We start from the raw sequence: 19650 nt of genomic DNA on the forward strand, positions 1-19650 counted from the left end.
AAGTGTGATTCTGGAGGTATGTATAAGGGGTGTGAAGGCGGAGATAGGATGACCACTTCACTGAGGTTAGCAGGTGTTTCTTATCTTCTTACCAACACACTTCCAGTGACAAGGACTCTGCGGTTCTGGGTTGAGGGAGCCATCCTTAATCAAGTGGTCCTCAGGGAATCATAGAACAAATAACTTACCTTTGTGACTTGCTAAACATCTCCACGTTTGTGATTTGATTGTGTGGAGAAATAAGGCAGGTGAAAGGCTTGCTTAACAACCGGGGCCGTTGGGAACAGAATGGAGGAATGTAAAGAAATGCTATAGCAAAAATTTTGCACTATTCTGGTTAGTGAGGCTAATTTCTTGCCATAGCATAGACATTTTGTTCTTGGCAATCCTCCATAAGATAAAGGCAGCTTCAGAGTCAAAATCAACTTTCTAGCAGACTCTGCATCCATTCAAACCTATGGTCACATTTAAAACAAAAATCTAGCATCTAGAGAGAGATGAAAAATGGCAGGTTTGTCTGCCAGTGATCAGCACCAAATGCTGGAAGACAGTAACAAAAGGGACCAAGTATTTTAACCCTTCAGAGCTCTGGTGCTGACTCAAAAATTTGGAGCAACCTCTTCTGGCTGACCTGGCTGAGGAATACTTTAATGGCCGTCAAAAATTTGGTATGAATGCTGAAGAATTTACAAAACTGTATGGGGAAAAGCAAGCTGCATGTGGAATTTACTGTGCTTGATTCCAGTGTGTGTGACTGAAGAACCCCAAAGCAGAGCTCCATGGAGAATCAACACACGCCTGGCGTTCGATCAAGGCAGGTGCAGTCTACTGTAGAAACAAAGCAGATAAGGTAACTTCTAAAGGAAATAACCTTCTCCTTTCTTCCTTACATTGACTCATAGATTGGAAGTTGAGAGAAAAAAAGAAACTTAAAAGCTAAGAAATACTAAACACTGGATATCTCAGGGGATCAGATAAAAATGGAGAGCTTTCATGAGAAGTGTGCCACCAGGAACTAGAAAGATAGAACCCACAACCAGTGTGTCTCTGAGACATGACATTGGGTTGAGAGCAGAGGCCAGACCTCGGAGTTTGAATCCCAGCTTCTCTATTATGTGACTCTGGGCCAGTTACTCTCTAGGGTTTAGTTAGTTCTCTCACTTGAAAACAGGGAAAATAACGGTACCTGCCTCATTGTGTGGTTGTGAGGACTGAATGAGATACTCAGCACTTAATAAAGGCTGAAAAAATGTTAGCTGCTGTATTATAGTCATTCACCTAACCTTCACAACCCTGCAAGGAATGTCTGATGATCCCCCTTTTCCCTTTGGGGAAGTGGGCGTGGGGAACGTGTCTTTGCTAAACAATCCCACAGGTGGTGAGCTTTCTAAGTGACAGCCACACCCTGCCTTCTCCCTCCCCTCCTTTACTGGGGAAGCCAGACTATTCATAGCGTAGGTGGTCTTTCACTTCTTTCCTACAACTCAATGTGTCCCATGGCTTTCCCCCCAGCTCTTTCCCCTTCTTAATTCCCCATGATCCTCAGGTCCCTCCTTTTACTGTGGGAACATTTTTAGTTTTGTCGTTGGCTTTTGTTCATCAACTTTTTCGTGCCAAGGACACCAGGGACCACCCCAGCCTACGCAGTGGTATTAGGGAAACTTCTGACTATTTGGACGTCAGCATGCCAGTCTTTGGAAACTTCTCCCGCGGTCATCTTTTTCCCAGTTTCTATTTTCCCATATTTCGTCAGCCTCAAGGTATACCTCCCCAAATGGGGTCAAGGTTCCCAAGGAGGATGAAAATACTTGAGAGATCATGGACGATTCCAACCCCCACTATCAGACTACAGAGCACTTTCAAGATTCTAGGCAGTTGATAGAAGCTGCTGTGTAACTTGGAGAAGAGAGGAGGACAGAGGGGAGAACACTTGTTTTCAAATATTTGAGGTGCTGTCACGAGGAAGAGACTGATTCGGCCTCTTCTCCAAGGGCAGGAGCAGGCCACGGGTGGTGACTGGGGAAACAGACCCCGGGTCAGGAGAAGAAGGCATTTCCTCACCAACGGGGCTGTCCCATTAGGGGTCGGCTGCCTTGAGCTCGCAAGCTCTGCACCACTGGGGACATTTGAGCTGAGGTTGAATGCCATCTGTAGGCTTATTCTGAAGAGGATTCCTGCAGGAAGTAGTAGAAAGTATACGGTCCCCTGTTGGAATGCAGAAGCGTCACCTGGAACGCTTTTCCAGGAGCTTAGCAGATAACTGAGAGAACAGTGAGATGCTTAGAAGAGACCCTGGATGGGGAAGGGAGTGTTAGGTGGTAAGAAGAGTACAGACTGAGTGAAGGAGGATACCCAAGACAAACCACGTACCTTACAACCCTGTCTCAATCATCTCTAATACCCAGAGAAACATAGTTCCTCTTTGGAGCCATTCAGAGCACCGAGGATATAGAGGAGGCACTCTACTCATCCTCTTTGCTTTTTTCGGGGAGCCATCCTAACCAGCTGCAAGTCAGCTGAATGCCTCTGGCTGCTGTATAATGCTATTTTACAGAAAGTTCCCAGGCTGCTTGCCAGAGGATCAGGTGGAAAGCCCATGTAAAGGGTAAGTGGCAGTTGAAAAGAATGAGTATCCAATGGAGAATAGCCTTTGAGGGGTTTGGGTCTGATATCCTTCATTTCAGCCTAGTGGACGGATGGATTAAGAAACACCACCATGGGGTAGGTAAAAGGAGGTAGAGTTTGGGGTGAGGGTAAAGGGATGCGGAGAACACAAGAGCCCTATAGGCAACTTGGACTGGACACACATACCTCATTAGAACGCCTTCCCAGAAGGAGCTGATAATGATGACTTTTAGACAGAATAGTAAGTCAAAGAATTAATGGGTACGGGTTTGCTCTACAGAACTGAGATGTAAGAAGTGTCACATTCTTTTATCTTTCTGTATTCAGTTAGACTGGCTCTGAACCTCCAGTCTCCCTACCCTATCCCCTTGGATCCTAGAAGAACTTCAGGTCTTACCTGGTCCCAGGAACCAAGGGAAGTCCTACTCCTTAGACACTAATAGGCGCCATTATTTCCAAGGCCCCCATGTCACCGCTATTGATGTCTGGCTCTCCACATCTCAGCATGACCACACTCCCAGCTCTCTGTTGGCCACAGACTTAAGCCACAGAGAACAGGGCCCATTGCTCTGAAACCTTGGTACTTCTTGATCACACCCAATGCATCTGGGTGTCGCACCATCTGCCATCTCTTGGGGTTTTGGGAGGCGAGCAGGATTAGGATCTCTGTCGCTCAGTAGAATGCACCACCCCTTCATCTCCCAGGTTTGAGAAATTCAGATCCTTCTGTCATTCAGTGACTGAGGCTTCCCCTCAACCCCCAGAGTCCCTCCTTCTCTCCAACAATCCAGCTCTATCTAGCCTCCTTGAACTGAATATTTCAAAACAAAGGGCTGTTAAATCTCTTCTAAGGCAAGTAAAATGCAGCCCTCTGGATTACCAACCCCTGGCTGCTCTTCTGGTAACATGGACAGCTTGTATTTATTTATTTGGCATTGCGTGTGAGCCAGGCACTATGACAAGTGTTTTGCAACAAGCTTTCTCTCATCCGACAGGAGCCAGCCGCGTAGGTAAGATTACTATTCCAGTGGGCTGCTGCGTAAGAAAAGGACAGCTAGAAGTGAAGGTTAAGAAAGTTGCCTGAGGGGCTGGAGCTACAGCCAGGCTCCTGACCCCAGAGCCCAGACTCTCAGTCCTCGCACCATCTGCCTTCTTTATGTGATTAATAAGGGAATCCATCAATAAGTAACTTTCTCATTCTTTTTGTGAGAATGCTGCAGCAGAGAATAAAATACAAGTAAGTTAATCAGGTTAACTGCCAGAATGATAGCAGTTAAGTCCCAGGGACTCCCTAGGCCAAGCAGCAGGGTTCTAAGAAGGACATGACGCTCTCTGAGCACTGGGCAAACCCCGTAGGTCCCAGGGAGTTGCCCTGGAGGTGACCTGTCCTCTGGTGGGGGGTGTGCATCTGCCCAGGCTCATTACAGCAGCTCACTCACTGTTCTTGGCATCATTAACACTCCGCAAAGAGGCCCTCGGAAATGTTCCCCCGAGAGCATGCCCTCTTGCCCTGCCTCTCCAGGCCCTCCCTTTCCTTTGGCTGCAAAAAAAATCATTGTTTCTTTTTTTTTCTAAAAAAATAAAATATTTCCAACCTCTAATAACTACTGCAACTATTATCCCCTTCACACATCTTTAAAAAGTAGTCACCATACACTGTATTTTTTCACCAGCCATTTCTCAAACTCCTACAATCCAGAAATTACCATATTTCATATTTTAGTATCTCTGAAATGAGGAATAAGTCTTACATGCCATGGCATCTTTGCAACTCTAATTGGCAATTTTTTTTGTTTTCATGTAGTATATAAATTAATGGTACATCTTTGAAATGGGAGCATCTTAAATTCAATGCACTATGGCGTGCGTAACGTGCAGTAGAAAGATTCTGCAGTAGAACCTCCCCAAGGGAGGGAAGAAGAAAGAGTTTCTGTTTCTTAGTATCTCAGACCCTCCTCGCCTCCTCACACTCAGGGCTTAGCCCAGTAGTGCAAAGTGCTTTAGCACATTTCATCTGAGATAACGAAATGTGCACTAGGTGTAAACTATGTGTAAACCTTCCACTGAGAACTTTGAGGAGGAAATGGAACCAGAAAACAAAGTCCTGCCAATCAAAAAGATATTTCCGGTGATCTTTTCTAGCACCAAAAATTTAACTAAACTCCCAGACTCCCGAACCACAATTATTTATAAATGTTTTATTTGTAAAGTTATTTGATCAATAATGTCAGTAATTCATACAGATAAGAAACCATTCACAACATCTAAGGATATTTTCTCATTAATGTTGTGCAGTTAGAAATGATTCATGTTGTTCAAAATACATCATCTTACGGCTGTAGAAAATGTAAGCTATTAGCTGGGACAGCAAAGCAATATCAAGAAAATATTTTGACCTGTCCTATAGTATCTGTTGATTACTTGGCCTATAAATCTTGTTTCTATCTAGTTCAAACCAAGTAGGCACCTTATAAAGAAAAATAGGCATTGTTTTCATATGCGACTTAGCGTGTGGTCAGAATAATGCTGAGTGCCAGCTGCCATCAGCAGGGGGGCAGCGCCAGCCATTAATGGCCCATGTCCATTCTTATTGGTCAACGTTCCTGCCGAACTGATGGATAAAAGTTTTAATATCTCCTCCAATCACCTAATCGTGATCTCAAATTAATTCTTTTTCAATCATCACTTAATGAAAGTGACATCATCTCAAGAAAGTAACATGAATGTTATTCAAAACCTCTACTGAGGATTTTCTGGAGTCAGTGCAATTCCTGTCCAATCTCTGTACATCAGTTCTGCTTCTGTAATTACATAGTGCTGCACACTGAGAAGAGGGAGTCAGAAAGGGGACCAGAAGCAAAATCATCGACCGCATCCTACTCACTGCTCACATTTACCTGGAAGGAGGCACGGAGCATAGAAACATTTGTGACAAAGATGAAACGACTGAATTTCTCCTTGATCACTTCCAAATTAAGTTAACCATCATCTTTCCATGCATCCTGGTTCAACAAGATTTTTCTGTATAAGCCCAGGGCTGCAGTTTATTAAAAATTTTAAATTGCCCTTGTAAACCTTACGGGAATTCGAATTGAGATAGCCAGAGATTTCTGGCCAACTCATCATTAGTATTTCTTGAACTCTGGTCGTTTATTTACGCAGCTCCAAGCTGATTTGCATTCTGCACCAGTTACAAGAATAGGTCTGCCAGGAAGTGTTGAAACATGAGGACACATAGGCCCCTTTCTCGGTTAAGTCATGGGTCCCAACCTACAGATTAGCCCAGCCAGGTCCTCCGAATCTTTTGCAATGAGCATTTTGAAACACATGGGTCATCTAATTCTGGCTTCCAGGCAGTTCAGCGAAATGCTTAGGCTAGGGAATTGCAAAAGTTTATGATTTCTCACCGAGGAATGAAATGTGACGCAGTAGAGCAAACAGCAGACATTTAATACCAGATGTTAATGCAAAAATTGGAAAATTGTGGCCCCACATGATTATCTGACCCCTGACCTGCAAAAGCCCATCACGGTCCAGAAGGCGTCATCATTTCTGGCTTCTTCCACCATTAAACTTTGTGTCCAATTTTTTTTTTAATGTAAAATAATACTTCTGAGTGCTTTAACTAATTAGATCGTATCAATCTCAAGACATTTTGTGCACACAGTAACACAGTAATGCAATTCCTTACCATAAAAATCAGAAGCCTTTCTGATTTTTGCATTTTCTAGAAATTTCTAAAAATAGTTTGAGGCATGTTGATTTCCCTTGTGTGTCCTCCACACCTCTCTAACTTCATGAAATGCATAAGGGAAAGGAAGGAAAGGAGGAAATCTTGCTTATTTGCATTGAGAGGGAAAGAGAACACCTGAAATAGACATTGCAAAACGTTTTGACATTGTTTACACTCCATCCCTGAATCTGTACACTTGAGAAACAGAATGACTATTTTAGATGGAGGGTGGAATGTTTAGAAATCACAAATCTATGAGAGGAGCTAGGGTGGAATGAGAAGTCATAAGTAGTAAGCTTTGGATTTGGTGGCAGAGCTGAGCGACTTCCAGCTCTTTTACTTTCTGTGTGATATTGGGCAAAGCACTTAACCTCTCTGTGCCTCAATTTCCTCTTCATAAAATAGGTTTAACATGAATGTCCTGACCCCCTCACAGGGTTGTTGAAGGCTCAAAGAATGTACAAACTGATACTTAAAGCCAAAAGTTTCAGTTGATACACAAACTGAAAAGTTCTTTATAAGTATGAAGGAAATTACTCAAGCTCTACTGTTTCAGCTTGAATCTTGAGGAAGCTGAGGCCCGAAGAATCTCCTCTAAGCCCAGGGACAAGGTAGAGAGGACTTTCAAATGGCCCTCTTCTTACTGGGCGTGAGTATCTTACCTTCGTTTCTGTATATTTTTGATATTTAAAATGGCAGAGAGGAGAGGAAAGGGTGGATATAAGACCTTAGTGAATCATTAACAAGAAATTGAGTGTGTTCAGCTGACCCAGGCCAAAGCACGACCATAGGGTTTAGTCCTCTGTGGTGGGCTGAGTGAGAGCCAAGAAAGCAGGACCCCAGGGGTTGATCAAGAGAAATACCAACCCTGACAAGAGCCAAGCTCTGCCCTCGAGAGAGAGCATCTCTGCCTCTCTCTTCTTCTGTCTCTCTCCAATCAAAACCAAGTGCAAACACACAGTGGGAAACACGGGCAAGAACAGCTCACAGAAAGAGCGAATGAGAGAGGGTCTTGGAGACCATATGTCCAATCTCCCCACTAACGGACTAAGATGCTAAGACCCAGGGAGTCAGATGGCATGCCTGCCTCGCATACACCAGCAGCACTGCTGTGAGGGAGGCAGAGCAACTGGCCCCTTTTCAAATAATCTTTTCTTGATCTCACACTGACTACAAAGGAGATTTTGTTACTCACATCTCAAATACAATCCAATGTTTTTCTTTTAAGGAATTAAATTTCTTTTTCAGAGAGTCAGGTCATCTTAAGAGAGATATAACTGGAAACTTTTCTCCCTTCCTCCTTTCTTCCCTCCATTCCTTCCTTCCTCTCTAGCTTTCTTTCCTCCACAGGTATGTGTACCCGGAGGCAGAAGAGAGAGACAAAGATAGCAGATCTGTCAGGGAAATACAATTTGCAATCGCCTTATAAGAGCTCAAAACTTGGACTGAGACTTTAAAAACACAAGGTTACCAACTTCAGCCCAAAGTCTAGAAAAAGGTTTTTTTCCTTTCCAAATAATATGATAACATTTATGTAAAATTAAAATTTTACTGTTCCCCGGTACACCACCATCACCGTCCACCCCTCAGGCTCTTTATCTTAAGGTTCAAAAAATTCTCCGGCATTTGTAATTGAATGCTCTTGCAATGGGTGTGTGAGCTTGTTTGAATCTCCTGGGGCCAAAGTAAACTGATAATGTGTTTCTCTCACAATCATCTACTTTGTTTATAAACAGCCTTATTTAATTTAAACTAAACTTGCAAACTTGGACGTTCCTTATCTTTCCTATCCCTTACATATAGGCCCAATTGGTTCATTTTATTCTTGACTCTGATCCTAAGACTGATGTACATTTTCCCCAGACATGTAGAGGAGGAGAAAAAAAATCGGTTGACCAACTCTCCCCAGTGAGTTCCCCATGAAGAAGAGACACAACATCAAACGCCAGTAGTGCCAAAACATTTACTGAAACTTTTCAAATCTTTCAAAAACGTTACAAAAAGCCAGCAAACTCAGTGAAACTAATGACAAATTTAGACATTGAAAACTAACATCTGGGTAAGTCTATGTAGGCATGTAAGGGAAAAGGGAACATGTATGAGCATTTATTATGATTAAAGCACTGTAGGAGGCTCTTTCACACATAGCTCATTTGATCCCATTTAGGAAAAATTATCCCAGACTTGGAAATTAAGACCAAAAAGAAAGCATTATGTGATCAATTAATATCACCCTAGCCCATTATCCATCAAACCCATCCAAGGGCCATCTGACTCCTGGGAAATATAACTTTGACTACTAATTCAATAGGGACGAGATTAAGGCTCCTGAAGAATTGGAGGTTGACTTGTAGAAATTGATAAGGCATGGATGATGATTGGTTTTTGCTTCTGAAATTTACCTCCAAGGTTATCGTTTTATTTCCCTGTAGGACACTAACCGGTTTTATAGCTTACTTTGCAATCTCATTTCATCAAGGCCTTTCCCACTGACTGCTTCAATTCCAGTTCTTCACATTCTCTTCAAACTGCTCTGTTATTCTGACTATGAGTTAAATGGAACTTAACTCATCATCTATTCATATGAGAATTATGTTTTTAATGATTCGAAAGTTTGTGCTTTGATAATCCTCAAACAACCACATGAGGTAGGTAGTATATCCTCATTTTACAGAGGAAGAAACAAAATCTCAGAGGAGGCACATTACCTGCCCAAAGTGAGAGAGGTAAGACGCGATAGAGCTGGAGTTCGGACACAAATCTCACAGGAATTACAGTGGGAATTCACATGTGGACTGAAAATTTGCACCGAACCATCTCCAAAAAATCAACCTCAACTACATGTTTCCATGTTTGAATTATAAACAAGACAGCTGATGATCAAAAGCAACTAACTCTGAATGATCTAAGCCTGAGCATTTAAATAGTAATTGAAGAGATTGTTTATTAATCTGTTTGGTTTCAAATCTGAACTTTTTAAAATTGGAAACTTGGAAGGTATTTGCCCATATACTATATGAAAAACAATCATTAAAGGGTGAAATTCCAGTGCTTTGCTGGTTCTATTAATGATTTTGGATGACTCGGGGCAAACTATCATTGAGGCTGTTATAAAAGTCATTAAAAAGTACTTAGACTACCTACTAGAGAGCCTCTGACATTTCATGAACATGTGCCCCAGAGCTTTTTGAATAAATTTGACCACATTACCAGCCCATCCCACTGTAAAGATGCTCACTCTACTTCATCTCTAAACTAGTAGAAAAATGAGGAACACCAACACATTCCTCTACTCTTCAGGCCGGAAGGGGATGTGTTGTCTCAGTTGAACACACAGGTAGATATCAAGACTGGAAAGTGACAAGCTGCTCTTAGTCTGAAAGCACCTTAGGACGCATTTTAAATCTTAAAAGCATATCCTGGGAAAGGCTGAGCTTACCTATACGTGTTTATCTGTCAACAAGCACACTCTTCAGCTGGGATATTTTGATTACCTTTTGATTGCACCGTTTTATCCATCTGAAGATTCATTCAATGTATATGCAGACTTACAAGTTTTTCTCCATAAATAAGATTCTGAAGTTCAGGTCCATTGGTATCTAGGTTGTTAAAAACCTGTGCTTGTCTTGTGAGAGGTCTGTCTGTCCACCAAATCACGAATTCGACAGTGACCATCTGGCCTGGTTTCCCCATAGAGCACAGCGCCATTTGATGGGCACTGGCAGCTGTCTGCCACAGATTTAAATCAAGTAAGGCAGTCTGCCCCACCCCAAACCCCCGATCCCAGACTCTGGAGCCAGCTGAATTTCAGCTCCAGCTGAAGTGAAAAGATAACTATGTGGTTCAAATTCATCTTGCCTCACAGTTTCACTGTTTTATCCTGGCTGAAGCTGCTCACTGTGTCTGTGGTTTTTTTACATAAATTTTCAAGCCAACTAGTGCTATTATACAGTGTCTTTTCCAACCCTGATGTTGGGGGTAGATTTTTAGCTCGCATATTTTTTCCAGATGTGATAAGCTCTCCATAGCCCTCTTGGTGAGCAAAAGCATATCCAGATCTTCTTGAGCTTGATCTGCGAGTCTGAGGCCTTCGGCTATGTAGGGGCCTTGCCTTCTTTTGAGCCTTCTGCCGCTGACGGAGCTGAAGAGGAAGAAGACCCAGAGTGAGAGGATGCATCCAAATCATAGACTCCAGGCAGTGGGTCACCCTGTGAAGCGAAGGCCTTCCTGGTATACACAACAACAGCAACAAAATACTCACCTTCATTGCAAAAGGAAATGTTTCACCTGAAAACTGAGAAATTTTCCACCAAAAGATTATACTAGATGCTGGTCAATCTTTATTGCTACTAAGTGACTATTAAGTAAGCTAACAGTAAGACAAATTTCATTTTTGTCTCCATCTTATACATCCATCTTAAATGAATAGGAACATACTTTTGTACAGAAAAATTTTCTAACATGCACCACCCAAACACAGTCAGTATGACAATTTATAGTCCCATTCTCCCCAAACAGCCTCTTCACTTTCTTTTAGAGATTCTCTAGAGCCAATAGTCATTAGTAACTGAACTAGGAGAAAATTTAGAAATGGACAGTCAGAAATTTCCAACTCTGGTATGAGTAGGTCAACGGACCATGAGATTTTCAAGGTTTTCGTTTCTTTGGGATTTTTTTGTGGCCTTTAGAAGAGCTCAACATCATTTGGGTGGGTTTCCAACACTTCATTCGTTTCCTTGTAAAGTTGAGGAGAAAAAGATCCAAAGTTTTGTGCAAGCCACATTGTTCTCTGATTCAGCTGATCTCCTGGAGTCTGGCTTTCATGTCAGGAGAAAGCCGTTAAAAGCAGAAAATCATGATCTGACTTAATGCTGGAAGAAATGAGCATTGTCTTTCTTCCTTCAGCTCATCCATCATTTTCTCAGTTTACATCAGAATGGGCTCACAGAGCCAAAGAGAAAGGACAGACATAACAGGGGAATCCGTGAGTCATTTCAGAAGGAATCTTGTCATACTTTGGCCCCAGAATGTGAGGGACAGTGTGATAAGGGAAGTTCTACCTGAGTTCCTCTCAGCATCATTGGCCTGGTCACTCACCCCATCAACATTTCCCCTTCTCATGACACGGCTATGAATGTGTGTCTCCTCTTTCTTTCTCCTTTTCTCTTTTTATCTGGGTCCTGACCTAACTTGACATCGTCTTGTTTATACCATTCTGCCCCTGAAATACTGAAATATGTTCTGTTAATGCCTTGGCTTAGGTATTCCTATAATCTGTTCTTTCTATTTTCCTTCTAACTTTATATTTTACAATCCAGCCATACTGTTGCTATTCCCTTTCTTAATCTGCTCAGGATATAACATCTCCCCCATGTTTTTGAATCTGCTTACACATTTCCACAAATATTTAGAGTCCCTCCACCTCATACCTATCTCCCTGTATTGCCCCTCCTTTCCCCCAGGTCAATAACTTTCCCTCTAGCTTGCCTTTGCCTTAGAACAATTGTCCAAAATGCTCTCAGTAAGCTTCTTTTTTAAACGTCAACTTTTAAAAATACCCAATTTAACTTGTAATCTGTGACTCCCCACCCACATTTAGTCTAGTCCTTTATCTTCTTCGGCACTCACAAGGCTACTACATTCAGATGTGGGCCATTCCATCTACTGTGATGTGATGCTGTGTACCTGCAAGTGTTTCCAATGACACATTCATTCACCCTTCCCTGGGCTTCCAATCAGGCAAAGAAGGACATGATTCCAAGAGCCAACAACCAGCCATTCAAGTACTCTTCAGTACTCCAACATACCTGATCACTTAGGGTCGGGAACAAATCCACCTTCAAAAATCTGAATGCCACCACAGGCATAACTGAAGCAACTGTGGTTAAGAGAATAACAAGCCAAATGCACTTCTGGGTCAAGGAATGTCGTGCATTTCCTATTATTAAAGAAAAATATACATTGTGGTTATGAATAGGACTGAATTATTGAATTAATAGGCTCTTTGTCTGTTACCATTAGGTCTTTTTTGAAATGGTGAGGTTGGCACTACCTAGGAGAAGCCCTAGGTGTCTTCCCCAGTGTAAAGCATGTGCAACGGTGATGAGGAGAAGGCAAGAGTGATCAGATCACCACCCTTGGGAACTGCTTCATGGCCTGATCATTTGGAGACTGCCAGCCAGAGCCAGGCATCTCTGATCTAGGCTCAGCCCAGTTTCACTCAGGACACAGAATTCTCCCATCCAGCCTCAAGATCCCTTGACTACAAAGCAGCCATTATTTTTAAAAGGCAGATTTACCCTTATGGACTCGAATAAAACTATCATATCATAAGTACACAATATATGTCCTGGATACAGGTACAATCTCAAATAATGGTCTTGGTGGCTAGTTATGTCATAAAAGGTGAGCTTTATTGACTACAGGGCCAGCCTTTTAAATTCAAGCAACAGCCCCAAAAAACCTGCCTCAAAGGGACTTGCTGATTTCTCTGATGATCACTTGAGTATGAAGTACTCAAGGTTCCCAGGAGATCAGGGATCCTCCTGGGTTTGTGAAAAGACCACTCCCCTTACTGAGAGCCTGCTGATGCAGCCATCCAACATACTAATGCAATAGAGTAGTGAAACTCATTTATAAGCCTGAAGCCAGTTTCCTTGCCTTATACTCACATCTCATATACTGGAATGTTTGTTTAAACAAAGCAGTAAGTGTCAGTAAGGCAGACAGACAAATTCTACGGGAAGATGTCAACCCTATTTATATCACCAAAATAAACTTTTGTCCTGGTTGGTTTTCTAGGGATTTACCATGATACCTCTAATTATCCAGGTTCCCTCTCCTAATGCTAAAGTATTAACACCATTCGAATGGACTTTGGGTATGAGGGCCTGGCTACTGATTGGTATGTCTACATTTTCTGGATTTGAAGGACAGAATCTGCCTACTAAAGAGCAGTTGATTCCAGTCTCCTGGGCAGAAACAAACTTGGCTCAATAAATTAAATGTCTCTTTGAGCTCCTTGAAGCTCAGTCCCCCCAGGCATGGCTGGAAAAACAAGCTTCACTTTAAAACCGCACTCCTGCTTGCTGCTGGCTACTAAGGAAAAAAAAATTTTTCTTAAACCCCAATGTTGATCTAACTTTTGAAAAGTCTCATTGGAGCTCAGTAATTAATTCCTGGAATGGCATGTGCTTAGCTAGAGAGAGTGGTCCCCCCACAAACTACTTTCTCCACTTGAGGCATTCCAGTCTCATTACGCATGTTAGAATGCTCTCTTACGAGTGGAAGTCTTTTGGTCAATGCACTGAACTTTCAGATTTGGCAACCAAATAAAAAGAAAAAACTTAAAAATAGTTCTAATGTCTTTCTTTCCTAACATGCTTGTTCTTATTCATAACTATCATGTTTCTACATAGTTGGAATCTTTGGGTAAACATAGTATTAATATTATGTATTAAGTAAGAGTGGTGCAATTTAAAGATTTCCATGTACATGCAGGGCAAGGCAAAGTTGAAGAACAACATTCTTAAGTGTAAGTATGAATTTTAAAGGAATTATAATCTCAGGTGCCTTTACCTCAACGGAAATGTATAATCTCACAGTTGCTCTTGTTTCGACTTCTATATGAATCAGTCTTCTAAGAACTGTTTCTCTAGACTGAGTTCCCCAACTAGTGGATGAAAATCTCAGTCTGCCCTGATTGAGCTCAAGAAGGATGTCACTGTGTGTCTCTCTTTTCCACAGTTTGCTGGGATGAACTCAGAAACATCACTCTTACCAACCTATCTCACACATTAGAGATTTCAAAACTTCTGAGAAAGTATATTAAGAGCCCTACTGTGTCAACGGCTGGCCCTTTGGTGGCCCTTGCTAGGAATCATTTTGAAATGTGAAGTGCAATGGTATTATACTCCACAGATAGATCAGATGTACCCTCTTTGTAGAATCGTAGAATCTGAGGATTTTAAGGGATTTTAGGAGGTCCTTTGCTATCTATCTCTTGATGAAATCACTCTGCAATATCCCCAACCAGTAATCAAGCCGCACTTGCTTGAATAATCATCATTATCATCATCATCATCATCACCATCACCACCACCACCACCATCATTATCACCATAATCATGGTTAACATTTATTGAAAAAGTACTATGTACCAGGCTACATGCTAAGCATTTTATATGCGTTATCTCATTTGACCCTCGCAAATTTCCTATGAATATAGGAACTGTTAATATTTCCAGTTTAGAACTGAAGATATTAAGGCATGAAAGGGAAAAGAAACTTGCCCAGGGTCACATAGCTTGTAAGTGATAGAGGTGACACTTGGACCTTGGCTGTCTAACTACAGAGCCTACTTCTTGTGCCACTTATGAACTAATGTCCAGCAATTTTTAGAAGACTCTAAATTATACATCATTTCTTTCTTATCTAAATGCAAATAAATTCCACAGGTGAACTTTGGCAGAGATGTTGGTGATAATGTGGCAAAAAAGGGAGAGCCTAGTATTTCTCTCTCTTCCCTCTAGCATACATGAACTTTTCCCAGGTCTTCAGGTAGTCCTGATACATATGCTATGCCTCTTGTTTACGAAGCGACAGTCTATTGCATCTGGGCTGTTGGGAACCTATAAGCAGCTATTTCAATGATTCCTCTGAACCTGGTAGGGACAGAAGAAACTAATCTTTTGGAGCCTTTTGCAAGCCTGGGAGCCTTCAGATGCCTGGCTCAATTAATTCCTAGAGAAAAGACTACCAATCATCCCTAGTCCCACCCAACACAGAAAAGAAATTACAAAGACAAATAAATGACAGCACGACACTAAGCCCCAGGAGATAGTAGGACTCACTCACCAACAAATGGAAACTGGTTTGGGAAGATGGCAAAGATGCCATTACTGTGCATTGTAAATAAAATGGAGAAATAAGTGGCAATGCTGCCCCAAATGAAGACGTGATTAACGACAGTCCAGTAGCTGGTATCCAAGGCTATCTGCAAATAAAGTCAAATGCAAAGGGGAGGTCTTTGAGGATTAAAAGAACATCATTTCACTGAGTGATGTTGCCCCAGAATGCTTTGTGAAAAGATGGTCGCATCTGTCTAGCTACCAGCCAACCACAGGCACTCCCACTTTCTGCACAACATGGGAGACTGACTTGATATTTCCAGTAGACAACTGACATTAGAACTTATATCTGCAAGCCATTACATCTGCCAAGGTTGAGTCAGAATCAGGAGATAAAATGTTAAACTTCTTTTAAGTGAGAAATAAGAAAGCAGAATGGTTTCTAATTTCAAAGTTACTTTCCAAATTGCTCTTAAAACTTTTCTATTGGAAAAAAATTTTTCTGTAGTGAGCAAGTGCAACATTTTATAATCTGTACATAAATTTTCACATGACCATTTTTACACTGGCATAATCATTTACCATCACTGTTCTAACTCATTTTAATGATCCTTCCCTTTAAATTATTCAAAGAATAACAAATAAAAATCCTTAATCCTCTTTTGGCGTAAAATTCAGAAGCTGGGATACATGGGGGCTTTCTCCTTTCCAATAACTTGTTGTGGCAGTGCAGCTAAAAAACAGTGGCCTGCCACTGGGGAGTCAAGGAAGCCACTAATGAATATTAACCCTTGAGTTCTCAGAGAAAGAAAAGTTGGTTCTTGCATCATTTTTGCATCTCAGAGGTCCCAAATGGTCCGAGTGAAGGTTTGCATTTCTAGCAGAGTCTAGTGCAAGACCACACATTTCTTACCTGCCCGAGGGCCCTACCTACATAGTAAATAGATCTTTCTCTGCATATGGAGACATACTTCCCCTTCCCACTTGAAGTTTACTGTCCTTTAAAATGTTGTCCTATTAAAAGGATGCTGGCAGCCTTGATGTAAACTACAGAGATGATAAACGGACAATCTTTTCTTTCCACAAGAGGCCTGAGAACAGGGAGCCCTGCCATCCAAGCCTCGGCAAAGAGATGGTTTTCCAGTTCATTTGGCTGCCAAAACATTAGACCAAAATCTCCAACTTTACCTTCCACCACTTGTAAGTTCATCACCATTCAAGAGATACCAATAGCCTGACCTGTGTGGGTATGAGAACGCAAAGAAAAATCACAACCAATTTAAGAGGGCTCAACCAGAAAAACAAGAACAGGTGGCTCCTATTGAGGCAGAACTAATGGAAAAGACAGACAAGCACTATGACCCAAAAAAAAGTAATGGGGACTCTTAAGGGGATGCAATTAGATCACAGAAAAATATTCTGGAAGAAAAATCATTATTTCTGATTTTAAAAATTCAATAGAGAAACCAAATAAGAATAGACTGATGAGAATTGAATTAATATTCTGGAAAAAACAAATGGAAATAATATCTCACAACAGAGAGCAAAAACTTGAAGAAATGGAAACCATGTGCAAAAACATATGAGACATGGATGGCAAATCCATAGATGTCAGATTCATGGGCCCAATATACAAATAACGGCATTTTAGAAAGAGAAAAAGAAACAAATAGAGAAGTAACAATCAAAGAAATGACAGAAGAAAACCGCACTGTGATAACAAACAGGAAAGATTTTCAGATTGGGAGGGCACTCTAAAACGTAGGCAAATTAATTAAAGAAGATACATTCTGGTGACAGATGTGAAGTCCAAGGATAAAGAACATAAGTTTCTAGATAGAGAAGATATTACAAAGGAAAGTGAATCAACCTAATATCAAACTACTATACTGAAACTAGGATAAAGTGCAATAACATTTACAAAGTTCCTAAAGAAAAAGGCTTTGATTCAAGAATCTTATGCTTATCCAATATATCATTTAAATGTAAAGACAAGGAAAGAAAGCTTTGAACTCAAAAGTATACACCCATGTACCTTTTTTGAACGAATTACTCAAGGAAATTTCTATAACCAACTAAAAATTAAATCAGAAGAAAGACCTCAAAATAGCAAAAGACAAAGAGCATAAAAATGGTGGTAAGCAATGATTCTTATAAATTTATAGTTGGCTCTAAATGAGTAATAATTTGCACATGAGCTGCAGTATTAATTTAGAAAGAACTTTTGCAGCAGTCAAAACATATGTTAAGGAGCATTTAATAACATCCTGGAACTAAAATTCTAAATTATTAATATGCAAGAGTTGGAGAAGAGAGTAGGGGCAGGAAGGGAGAAGTAAAGCAAAAAAATTTCCAAAGGAATACTACTCAGCCATAAAAAAGAGGAAGTCGTGCCATTTGCAACAAGGATGGATCTTGAGGGTATTATGCTAAGTGAATTAAGTCAGCCAGAGAAAGACAACTACCGTATGATTTCACTCATATGTGGAAGATAAACAAACAAATAGATATGAAAAACAGATTGGTGGTTACCAGAGGGGAAGGGAGTGGGAGGAGGGCAAAAGGAGTAAAGGGGCACATATGTATGGTGATGGATGGAAACTAAAGTTTGGATGGTGAACATGATGCGGTCTATACAGAAGATGAAATATAACGATGTACACCTCAAATTTACATAATGTTATAAACCAGTGTGACCTCAATAAAATAATTTTTTTAAAAAATTTCCAAAACTGTTTGATTTGGAGGTAGATGAGGGAAGGTGTGGAACAGGATAGTGAAACATTTAGTGGAGAAACTAATTATTTAATTTTGGTATACCAGTACGGAAATAGAGATTTAAATGACTATGAAAATAGGGAGAAATCACTAGGAAAATGGGAATACAATAGTAAACTGTAAATTATTCACAATAAATAGGATATTTAAAAAATCACAATGCACCTAAGTACACAAAGGAAAAAGTGAAAATAAAAATGTAGAATTAAAAGTACTCATAAAACAACATGAAAGAAGCAAGATAAAATACATAAGTTATTACACAAAAACGAATAACTGAACTCTCTCATCAAAGGAGAAAAATTAATAGAATGAGATAAGAAAGAAATAAAAATGAAGGGATGGGCCCAGATTATATATCAAGCAAGTGTGGACTGAAAAAAGCAAGAAAAGTAAAACTGATATAAAAAAATTGAAACCTATGTAAGGATATTTTATCATGAAAAATGATAAAAGCTACAAAGAACAAGTAACGATCAAGAACCATGATGCAGCCAATAAAATAGGCTTGAATTATATAAGATAAAATTTGGAAATACAAGGAGAACATGGTAAGATTCACAGTCTCAGTGGAAAACTATAATACACTTCTCTCAGTCTTTGACGAGCTTGGTGGTGGAGGTGATAATTCTCTGGAATTCTGTGGCTGACCCTCTGGCATCCGGTCCCCAGTGTGTTCAGAGACCAGCTGTAAGAGGTGGTCATAGCAGAGTTTTCACCAGGACAATGCAGCCACGTGGTTGGGTGTTGCTTCCAATGGTTCTGTGCCTGGTTGTGCCCTCCTTGGATCATTTGTTCTCCTGAATATTCTGGAGCTACTTAGTAGTTTTTAATAGATCTTTTTAACTTAAACAAGTGTCTGCTGTCTGTAACTACAATCTTTTTGGAAATTAATATGGTAATATTTGTGAAACTTAAAATGTATATACTCTCTGACCCAGCAATGAAAAAAGCAAAATACCATTTTTCATCTATCAGCTTGATAACAGGATTTCTGACACCAGAAATTTCATTTCTGGGAATTTATCTGACGGTACCGAAAATACATGTACTAGTGTATGCATTGCAGCTTCGCTTCAATAACAACAACAAAAAATGGAAACATCTTGAAAGTCTGTCAATAGAGAACTGATGAATAAATTATTGCATACCCATATTATGAAATCCTGTGCAGATCTTAAAAAGATTAAGATGGATCTGAATGTGCTGATTTGGAAAGCTGTCCAGAATATCTGGTTAAGTGAGAAAAGCATTTTACAGAATAATATGCAAAGCTATGATCTCTTTTGTTGACTGTATGTGTGTGTGTCTCAAAGCAAAGAAAAAAATGTGGAAGGATTTAAGCTATTGGTAATCATAATGGTAGTTAACCAAGGGAGCATGGGGAAGGAAAGGAAGATAGTTCATTTTATTCTAAACACTCCTATATTGTTTGAAATGTCAAAAGGAGTATTTTATAATTCAAATTACTAAAAAAAAAAAACCTGATTTTTTTAAAAAAATGAGACTGCTGAAGATTGGCCTATAGCATCAGGACACGTAAATAAGATTTCTAACTGTAATTATAGATCATGGAACTTTCATGGGAGTTATTGCCACAATGACGTCAAGCATAGACAATGAGAAAAGGATATGAATGCCCCTGTCAAAGTGAGCTGATTCACA

At 40.4% G+C, this 19650-nt stretch overlaps 1 protein-coding gene and 1 long non-coding RNA gene across 7 annotated transcripts in view; one reads left to right on the forward strand and one right to left on the reverse strand.

The window, feature by feature from the left end:
• Positions 1–21: 21 nt before the first annotated feature.
• Positions 22–13690, forward strand: LOC124236225 (uncharacterized). The gene is made up of 3 exons (XR_006887668.1): positions 22–65; positions 746–850; positions 12380–13690. It is a non-coding gene; the product is annotated as an uncharacterized LOC124236225 (long non-coding RNA).
• ATP8B4 (ATPase phospholipid transporting 8B4 (putative)) overlaps positions 7022–19650 on the reverse strand; it is a 217090-nt gene continuing 204461 nt past the window's right edge. For 4 of the 6 annotated variants that reach the window (XM_046655054.1, XM_046655056.1, XM_046655053.1 and 1 more), the window contains 3 exons: positions 15215–15353; positions 12166–12296; positions 7022–10499 (listed from right to left, as the gene is read on the reverse strand). In XM_046655054.1, coding sequence (XP_046511010.1) covers positions 10218–10499; positions 12166–12296; positions 15215–15353 — 552 coding nt within the window. In that variant the 3' untranslated portion in view covers positions 7022–10217. Of the gene's footprint in view, positions 10500–12142; positions 12297–15214; positions 15354–19650 lie in introns of those variants that run through there. The other 2 variants (XR_006887667.1, XM_046655057.1) reach the window with 2 other exon arrangements.

Source organism: Equus quagga, chromosome 2 (genome assembly GCF_021613505.1).
Source record: "Equus quagga isolate Etosha38 chromosome 2, UCLA_HA_Equagga_1.0, whole genome shotgun sequence".
Classification (NCBI taxonomy): domain Eukaryota; kingdom Metazoa; phylum Chordata; class Mammalia; order Perissodactyla; family Equidae; genus Equus; species Equus quagga.